This window comes from Pseudophryne corroboree, chromosome 3 (assembly GCF_028390025.1).
Source record: "Pseudophryne corroboree isolate aPseCor3 chromosome 3, aPseCor3.hap2, whole genome shotgun sequence".
Taxonomy (NCBI): Eukaryota; Metazoa; Chordata; class Amphibia; order Anura; family Myobatrachidae; genus Pseudophryne; species Pseudophryne corroboree.
This window is the reverse complement of record NC_086446.1, coordinates 237,554,860-237,564,456: the sequence shown is the minus strand read 5'-3', so window position 1 is coordinate 237,564,456 and position 9,597 is coordinate 237,554,860. Positions and strand designations below refer to the sequence as shown.

General features: G+C 43.6%; 1 protein-coding gene across 1 annotated transcript; it reads right to left on the bottom strand.

Annotated features, from left to right (window-relative positions):
• Window positions 1-2,292: 2,292 nt before the first annotated feature.
• LOC135057238 (uncharacterized) lies at window positions 2,293-8,727 on the bottom strand. The gene is made up of 3 exons (XM_063963131.1): window positions 8,656-8,727; window positions 5,633-5,680; window positions 2,293-3,555 (listed from the first exon to the last, which is right to left on the bottom strand). Exons 1-3 carry the CDS (start codon window positions 8,725-8,727, stop codon window positions 3,028-3,030), a joined length of 648 nt encoding a protein of 215 aa, XP_063819201.1. The 3' UTR covers window positions 2,293-3,027.
• Window positions 8,728-9,597: the final 870 nt, after the last annotated feature.

Here is a 9,597-nt window from a genome sequence, read left to right as displayed (position 1 = left end):
AAGTATTATTTAAAAATATTTTTTATTGTTTTCTTTCTTTCTTTCTTTCTTTCTTTCTTTCTTTCTTTCTTTCTTTCTTTCTTTCTTTCTTTCTCGCTTTCTCCTTCGCCTCCTTCATCTTCTTCTCTCTTCATTTTCCCCTTCATCTTATCTCTTTTTCGTCACCTTCGTCTTCTCCTCCTCTATCATCATTACCTTTGTCACCACCCTCTCCCTTTTCTCTACATCTTCACCTTCCCCTTGATGCCTCATCCTTCTATTCTCTTTGGGGGTCATTCCGAGTTGTTCGCTCGCAAGCTGCTTTTAGCAGCTTTGCACACGCTAAGCCGCCGCCTACTGGGAGTGAATCTTAGCTTATCAAAATTGCGAACGAAAGATTCGCAATATTGCGAAAAGACTTCTCTGTGCAGTTTCTGAGTAGCTCGAGACTTACTCTTCCAGTGCGATCAGTTCAGTGCTTGTCGTTCCTGGTTTGACGTCACAAACACACCCAGCGTTCGCCCAGACACTCCTCCGTTTCTCCAGCCACTCCCGCGTTTTTCCCAGAAACGGTAGCGTTTTTTCGCACACACCCATAAAACGGCCAGTTTCCGCCCAGAAACACCCACTTCCTGTCAATCACATTACGATCACCAGAACGAAGAAAAATCCTCGTAATGCCGTGAGTAAAAAACCTAACTGCATAGCAAATTTACTTGGCGCAGTCGCACTGCGGACATTGCGCATGCGCATTAGCGACTAATCGCTCCGTTGCGAGAAAAAAATAACGAGCGAACAACTCGGAATGACCCCCTTTGTCTTTTCCTCCTCCTCCTTTTCCTCCTCCTCCTCTTTGTCTTCTCTTTTTCCCCTCCTCTTTTTGACTTCTCCTCCTCCTCTCATTGTCTTCTATTTGTCTCCTCCTCTCTTTGTCTTCTTTGTCTCCTCCTCTTCTTTATTTTCTCTATGCCTCCTACTCCTCCTTCTCCTCTCTTTGTCTTCTCCTCCGCCTCCTCCTCTCTATTTCTTCTCTTCTTCCTATCTTTGTCTTCTCCTACTCCTCCGCCTCCTCCACTTTGTCTTCTCCTCCTTTTTCCTTCTCTGACTCCTCCGTTTTTCTTCTCTTACTCCTCTCTTTTTCTTCTACTCCTTCTCTTCCTCCTCTCTTTGCCTCCTCCTCCTCTTTTTGTTTTCTCCTCCTCCACTTTGTTTTCTCCTCTTCCTGCTCTCTTTTGTCTTCTCCTCCTTCTGTATTTGTCTCCTACTTATCCTCTCTTTGTAGTCTCCTCCTCTCTGTCTTCTCCTCTATTTGTCTCAGCCTTCGCTTCCTCCTCCTCCTCTCTTTGTCTTATCTTCCTCCTCCTCTTTGTTTCCTCATCCTCCTCTATTTGTCTTCTCCTCCTCTCTTTGTCTACTCCTCCTCTTACTTCTTAAATATGCCAAATTGATTTCTCACAAATATTTAAAATGCCCGCTCTAATATATATTGTAAATGCCTGCACCTCTTACTACCATATACGATAAAAGTACGCTGTACATCGCAAAACACTGTATCCCATAAGAGAAAACAATACACCCACACATTATCTGAGTTCCAAAGCTCATTGATGTATATATTTGTTGTTAAAAGGATATGGATTCAATATAAATTACAAAGTACAGTATACCTATAGTTACATGAATACAACTCACACAGTAAACAGTTAGAACATACAATTACATACAGTTATATGCAGTTTCAGTTACATGCCAGCGATACAATTACCATTCCCTCCAATGCAGCTTATGTCTCCCTCTCTCTGTAAATGAATACAGGAACTGAACTGCCAGCAACTCCTCCGAGACCAAAAGCAAGTAACCCTGTGACCAAAAAAACAGGAACTACCTTCCTGTGTGACCAGCAAAATGTGTTAACTAGTTTCTGGGGGAGGGGTTCATGATGAGTCACTATTCTCTTTGTATATGCTGATCAGGTTCAGCCTTGAAGACTGCCAAAGGGCTGGCCTGAGTTCCCTGTCCACTGTAACATTCATTGTTCTAACAAAGTGATTTTAGCTTTTATACATGTAATCATAACTATTCGCTGCAATGTCCTACAACTTCATAACAAGTATCAAAGGAATCTACACATTAAGCTGGTTGTTTTAATAGTAAACATGACAGGTGTATCTGGTTCCGTTCAAATAATACACATTCATGACATTAATTCATTAGGTAATTTTAAATCATCATGATGTCTGGCGCTTGATATTATTATAATTATGTACTGTATGAAATAAGTGTCAAATCCATCTCTGTGGCATGTCCGTGTAAATGCGTGTGTTACCATATTTTGCTGTGCTCGCTGCGCATATTTGCAAGTATAGCGACTTAAATGTGTGTAGTTTGTATGTTCTCTTTATGTAATATTTTTTACTTCGACATTCTCTTTACCTTCTCCTCTCTTTCTCTCCTCCTTCTCCTCTCTTTGTCTTCCCCTCCTCCTCTCTTTGTCTTCTCCTCTCTTTGTCTTCTCCTTCTCCTCTCTTGTCTTCTCCTCTTCCTCTCTTTGTCTTCTCCTCTTCCTCTCTTTGTCTTCCCCTCCTCTTTGTCTACTCCTCCTCCTCTCTTTGTCTTCTCATCCTCCTCCTTCTCCTCTATTTGTCTTCTCCTCTTCCTCTCTTTGTCTTCCCCTCCTCTTTGTCTACTCCTCCTCCTCTCTTTGTCTTCTCCTCTTCCTCTCTTTGTCTTCCCCTCCTCACTTTGTCTTTTCCTCTACCTCTCTTTGTTTTTGCCTCCTCACTTTGTCTTCTTCTCCTCCTCTTTTTGACTCCTCCTCATCTATTTTTCCTTTTTGTCATCTCCTCCTCCTCTGTCTCTTCCTACTTCTCCTCTGTCTTCTCCTCCTCCACTTCCTCTATTTTTGTTCTCTCCTCTTCCTCGTCCTCTTTTTTTTGTTCTCTCCTCCACTCTTTGTCTTCTCATCCTTTCTTTGCCTTCTCCTCCTCGTTTTGTTTTCTCCTCCTTTCTTTGTCTTCTCCTCCTCCTTTTCTTCCTCTATTTTTGTTCTCACCTCCTTTCTTTGTCTTCTCCTCCTCTTGTTTTGTTCTCTCCTCCTTTCTTTGTCTTCTCCTCCTCCTCCTCCTCCTCCTCCTCTTGTTTTGTTCTCTCCTCCTTTTCTCTTTGTCTTCTACTCCTCTCCTCTATTTGTCTCCTCCTCCTCTCTATTTTTTCTCCCCACTTCCTTTCTTTGTCTCCTCTTCCTTCTCTTTGTCTTATTATTATCCTCCTCCTCTCTTTTTCTTCTCCTCTTCCTCCTCTCTTTGTCTTCTCCTCCTCCACCTCCTCTATTTGTCTCCTCCTCCTTCTTATTCTCCTCTTTGTTTCCTCCTCCTCCTCTCTTTGTCTTATCTTCCTCCTCCTCTCTTTGTCTTCTCCTCCTCCTCCTCTATTTGTCTTCTTCTCCTTCTTCTGTCTTTGTCTTCTCCACCTCATCCTCTTCCTCTCTGTCTTTTCCTCCTCTTTCTCCTCCACCTTCTCTCTTAGTCTTGTCCTTCTCTTTCTTTGTCTTCTCCGTCTCTCTTCGTCGTCTTCCACCTTTTACACATTAAAATTGTCACAGTTTATTAATCACATTTTACTCAGAAGCATCGATCAATTCTCATAAATTCTTCATAAACCCCTCTGTTTTTTATTGTCACCTCAGCCTGCAGGTTCTAAGCCTAATTATCTTACACATTTTCCTATACCATTCTTTCCTCTCCTATACTTCCAAGATTGGTCTAGAATTCTTGCTATTGTCATCTGAGCCTGCAGGTTCTAGGCCTAATTATCTTATACCTTTTCCTTTACCATTCTTTCATATCCTATACTTCCAAGATTGGTCTATAATTCTTGCAATCCTGTCCTATAGAGGAACAAGTTGGTGGAAGCCTCATGACTCACAAAGAATCATCTGCCACCATTCAGGAGATGCAAAATACCCTGTTGAGGAATCCTCTGGGGACCCATGGCTAAAGGTCTGCCCGTCCCTTTGGACATTAATGACTGTACCCAAGGGAGAGGCGAAATGGGTGCAAGAGAGATAGGTGTTGCCCACTGCATCGGAATCTATTGCATTTCGGGGCTTGGTGCATATGAGGCAAGCAGCCTAACCTCCTGAAATGGTATTTTGTGAGGGTTGGATGCAGTTGTAGGTTTGCTGCATCCCACCCAGGAAGAAATGGGCAGGGGAGAGAGGGGCAGATTGGGTTAGGCAGAGAGAGACAAGATGGTGTAGAGAAGGGAAATGGATAGGGGAATGACAGACAAAATAGGGTGAAATAGAGGGGATGTAGGTACGGGAGAGAGACACAAGATAAGGAAAGAGAGACAGGGGAAGAGGGAGAGAAGGGAGTGAAGAAAAAACCTAGCATCTCCTTTAGTATTTAGGGCTTCATTTTAAGAAAGTCATAAACCCTTTAGCACTTAATTCTGGTGTAAAAAAGGGTTAGGACTACATTAGAAGAATTTCTTATATTTAATAATTTATTCCTGCAGCAAGTCATAAATTGCCAAAAATTGCCATTTGGTCAGAAACAAACATAAAAATCAAACATATATATAAATGACTGCACTTAGATACTAAACTTGATAATCATATCCACCTGTTCTTAAATACCAATCAGCACAGTTGGATTCTTCTTATAGATTATTTATTACGAAACAACACACAGCTGCGCGTGTGTACACAGGGGTCTATTCATGAAGCAGTGAAAAGTGTGGAGAAGTGAGCCAGTGGAGAAATTGCCCATGGCAACAATCAGCATTGAAGTAACATTTATAATTTGCATATTATACAATTGTACAGAGCAGCTGATTGGTTGCTATGGGCTACTTCTCCACAGACACACTTCTCCACTCTTTTCACTGATTCCTGAATAGACCCCACAGTGAGATGCAACAGCATCTCACTAGTGTGAATGCCTCTGCCTGATTGACATGCAGACGGGTGGGGGCATCAACTCAACATTTAAGGAGCATCACTGCGGCTTTGGGGGTGCTTGGTCCAGACAATGCAGGCATGTCCGGACCATTTTCAGGGCAGACCACAGTGGCTGCATGAGATGCTGCGACCCGAAAAACATGGCAGGCAGCCGTCTGCCTTCGCAGCTAGGCTGCTTAGGCAGAAGGCTACTCTAAACATTGCATGTGTGTGGGGGAGGGGGCAGGGCCCAGCATGCGGGGTAGACTTGCCCTGTGCTGGGAGTCTCCCGCATGTCATAGTAATGGATTGTAGTTGTGCAATTTTTCGCACATACATGATCCATGCTGAATTGGACCCATAGTTGTAGATCCCTTATAATAAATATAAACAGGAATCTGTTATTCCATGAATGTTTGGGGGATCAGGAAAGCTGGCAGTCTGTACGTACTAGTACGGAACGGCTGGAGTCACATGCCGCTTATATTTCACAGTGCCATCCAGCCATGTCCTCCTAACATCTTCAGACAGATGTCCCATATGCAGCACAAGTGGATGCTAAGTAACGTAATGTCCCATTAAATGTTTATTTTTTATTTTTATCCAATACTGTCCTGTCCTCAAGGTCAGAAGTCATATATTATAGTAGTCATCCTCCAAGTCTGCCCGCGCATCTCACTAATCTGACCTTATTAACGTTAGGTCACTAACCTTATGCGAGTGTCTCCTTCTGCAAATGAGCTGTGCGTTGCCAGAGTTCTGGAGGTGGTGTGCTCACTAAGACAGCAACAAAGCTCTGATATAGGCAGTTACCATTATGACATCATAGAATGACATCACAGACCCTACCAGACAGACCAGGACTGGTTATTTCTGGTTTGAGGCCCCTGTTGTATTTTGCATGACAGAAATGTGATTTTATTCCTTATTTAAAATTATTACATACACTTGAGAATATTATTCTTTTTATGACAGGGTTTCCCTATAATCTTTGGCTATGTGAGGCTTTGCATGAGCCCAGTTTTCACCGTAGTTACATTGTTTTTTTTTTAATGTTACAGTGTATCAGTGATCACCTCATTTGAGGATAAAACACTGTTTATGGCACTGAGTTACCTCATAAGCCAGTGGTTTCCAAACTTTTTTGAATCACGGCGCCCTAGAACATCGGAATTTTTTTCACGGCACCCCTAGGCCAAAAATGTCTTATTGAGAAATTTAGAAAGAAATATTACATTAAGGGGAACATTTACTAAGCAGTGATAAGAGTGGAGAAATGAGCCAGTGGAGAAATTGCTCCATCAGCCAATCAGCAGCTCTGTATCATTCTATAGTATGCAAATTATAGATGTTACTTCAGTGCTGATTGGTTGCCATGAGCAACTTCTCCACTGTCTCACTTCTCCGCTCTTATCACTGCTTAGTAAATGTCCACTTAAGTAGATCGTGTTTATATGTCATCCTTAGGGTCACTTGTGTGGTGAGGGACAAGATTTGCTTCTGTTTGGCCACATATTTTATGACTGGCAGCCACCAGCACTGGTTTTGCCTATTATATTGACCATGAATAATTTGAATTGGTCCTGGACCACCAACCCAGGGCACCTCTGCAAGTGTCCTGAGGCACCCCAGGGAGCCACGGCACACAGTTTGGGAACCTTTGTCATAAGCATTAAGATACTTTAAATTAAACATAATATTGGCCATAAAACTCAACATCGCATTCTCTCCCTTCCCCTTTAGGATCTGCATAGCAACTATAAAAGTTTTGTCCAATTGTCAAGTAAAACTTTGTTTATAAATATAAATAAACACAACAACATATTAAAAACCTATAATAACAGCTGTCTAAAGCCACAAGGACAGCAAATGAATTGGCCTATAAGTAAACCACCAGAGGCTGGTATCGGGGACCTCTAGGACCCTGCCTGATGGGAGGCAGAAAACCCTAGAGCAGTGGTTCTCAAGCTGTGTGCCATGGCCCCCTTGGTCACCTCGGGACAATTGCAGGGGTGCCTTGTATTGGTGGTCCGGGACCAATTCAAATTATTTATGGTCAAAGTAATCGGCAAAACCAGTGCTGGTGACGGTCAGTCATAAAATACTGTAGGTGGACAAACAGAAGCAAATCTTGTACCTTACCACACAATAATATTCCCATTTATGTACATAGATACTAAGTACAGGCGTGCGCAGAGACTGACTGGAGGGTGCCGCTCCGGACTTCCCCCCCCCTCCACGGCATTATAGTGATCTCTCACCTCCCCTGTCCTGGATATAGACTGCTCACCTGGTCCGCTCACCTGGGCCGCCCAGGTGAGCAGTTTATATCCAGGACAGGGGAGGTGAGAGAACACTATAATGCCGTGGAGGGGGGGAAGTCCGGAGCGGCACCCGCCAGTCAGTCTCTGCGCACGCCTGTGACTCCTGTGCATGTGCTGTAAGCTCAGGCACTGTGCCAGAGTCTCTAGCGCTCAGTGAGCTAGCAGCAGCAGTGACAGCTACGGGAGAGGGGGGGGGGAGCCCACACACAGTCACCGATGGACGCCGGAAAGGTAAGTATAGAAGAAATGGGTGCAGTGTGTGCGGTGTGGGCCCCCTCTGGACTCAGGGCCCGTGTGCTCCGCACACACTGCACCCATTATAGATACGCCAGTGTACATAGGGGATTGCATTTCATTAAAGGCTATCATGTCAATAAAGTGCAGATGTGTTAAGATGCAACAGCTCTGCACTGATGTCCCTGAAAGTCATTTTAAACTGTTGAAATGTTAGAAATGTAATATAGATGCATCTTTTGATAAAGCACATTTCTACTGCTCAATGATACAAGCATATGTTAAAATGTCTATGGACCGGTGGAACCACAGTTCCACAGTGTGAGAAGCTGGGCACTTGATCCAAGTGTTTATCTAGCAAGCGTGTAAATACACTGCAATCATGAGCAGACTGCAGTGCTAGGACGTCTTGCTGAGAGTGGGTGAACCAGGGAATTGAACTCTGAGTGGTGAGTTGGGAGGCAGGAGCTCTCACCACTGAGCTACAAGAAGACAGTCCACGCCCACAGCTTCATTCTCTCCATGACTGACTGCTATCCCAGTCTGCTACTGATTGGAACTTGTGTTGTTACAGTGTCCGAGTACTGGTGTCTCTTTTGATTTTAATTTAGTACCATAATTTAGACTGATGTTTGCAATGTGTTAATACTTATTAGTTGAATTACACCCAGGTTAATGCAGTTGGAATAATAAAATGGAAAAGCAGAAGTGCTCTACAAATCATTCACACTGTGACAAGAAGACTATCGGAGAGGTGTATCATTGCCGCTTGTGTAATCCTGCAAAAAGAATGCATTGGTCTGGATTGTAAAGTTTATGTTTTACTACAGTAATGTTATAGATTGCACATTACAGCGCTCCCTGGCATGTCTGCAGCGGGTGTGGTACTATCCTGGCGGTCGGGATTCCGGCGCCGGTATGCAGAGCGCCGGGATCCCGACAGAGTGCCCCCCGTCTGCAGCAGTGATCATTACCGCCACACGGGACACGGCACTGACTGCACGGCGTGGGGCAATTCTGCCTAGTACAATGCAAGTGATCCATAAGTTACCTGGCACGCCATACCATATTGAAACGGGCTTTTTGTAGACCTTCCCGGCATGTGAGTGCAACCGTGGTGGTATAACTAGTGCTACAGTATTTACGTAGTAAGGGATCTATTACATGAACATTTACCTGGTATTTGGCCAGGATAAGAGCAATACAGGCAACCCAGCTACATTTATGAATGTCCAGCATATAATTCATCTTGCCCTTTGCGGATATACTGTAACTGTAGCTATGTGGTAATCCTAAAGTACAGTATGTATGTTTAATTACCTACCTACTCACTCATATTGTGCAGACAGGCTGTGTGATCTTGTGTGACAATCCTTACTCTATATTGTGCAGACAGGCTGTGTGATTTTGTGTGACAATCCTTACCTTACTCTATATTGTGCAGACAGGCTGTGTGATCTTGTGTGACAATCCTTACTCTATATTGTGCAGACAGGCTGTGTGATCTTGTGTGACAATCCTTACTCTATATTGTGCAGACAGGCTGTGTGATCTTGTGTGACAATCCTTACTCTATATTGTGCAGACAGGCTGTGTGATCTTGTGTGACAATCCTTACTCTATATTGTGCAGACAGGCTGTGTGATCTTGTGTGACAATCCTTACTCTATATTGTGCAGACAGGCTGTGTGATCTTGTGTGACAATCCTTACTCTATATTGTGCAGACAGGCTGTGTGATTTTGTGTGACAACCCTTACTCTATATAGTGCAGACAGGCTGTGTGATTTTGTGTGACAACCCTTACTCTATATTGTGCAGACAGGCTGTGTGATCTTGTGTGACAATCCTTACTCTATATTGTGCAGACAGGCTGTGTGATCTTGTGTGACAATCCTTACTCTATATTGTGCAGACAGGCTGTGTGATCTTGTGTGACAATCCTTACTCTATATTGTGCAGACAGGCTGTGTGATCTTGTGTGACAATCCTTACTCTATATTGTGCAGACAGGCTGTGTGATCTTGTGTGACAATCCTTACTCTATATTGTGCAGACAGGCTGTGTGATTTTGTGTGACAACCCTTACTCTATATAGTGCAGACAGGCTGTGTGATTT

Excerpts from the sequence above, each read along its gene's own strand:
- LOC135057238 (XM_063963131.1), bottom strand. The coding sequence starts at position 8,727 with ATGAATTATATGCTGGACATTCATAAATGTAGCTGGGTTGCCTGTATT. Across the intron at positions 5,681-8,655 it reads TTATCCTGGCCAAATACCAG|AACTCTGGCAACGCACAGCT; the intron begins GTAAATGTTCAT and ends CACCACCTCCAG. Across the intron at positions 3,556-5,632 it reads GAAGGAGACACTCGCATAAG|GTGGAAGACGACGAAGAGAG; the intron begins GTTAGTGACCTA and ends AATGTGTAAAAG.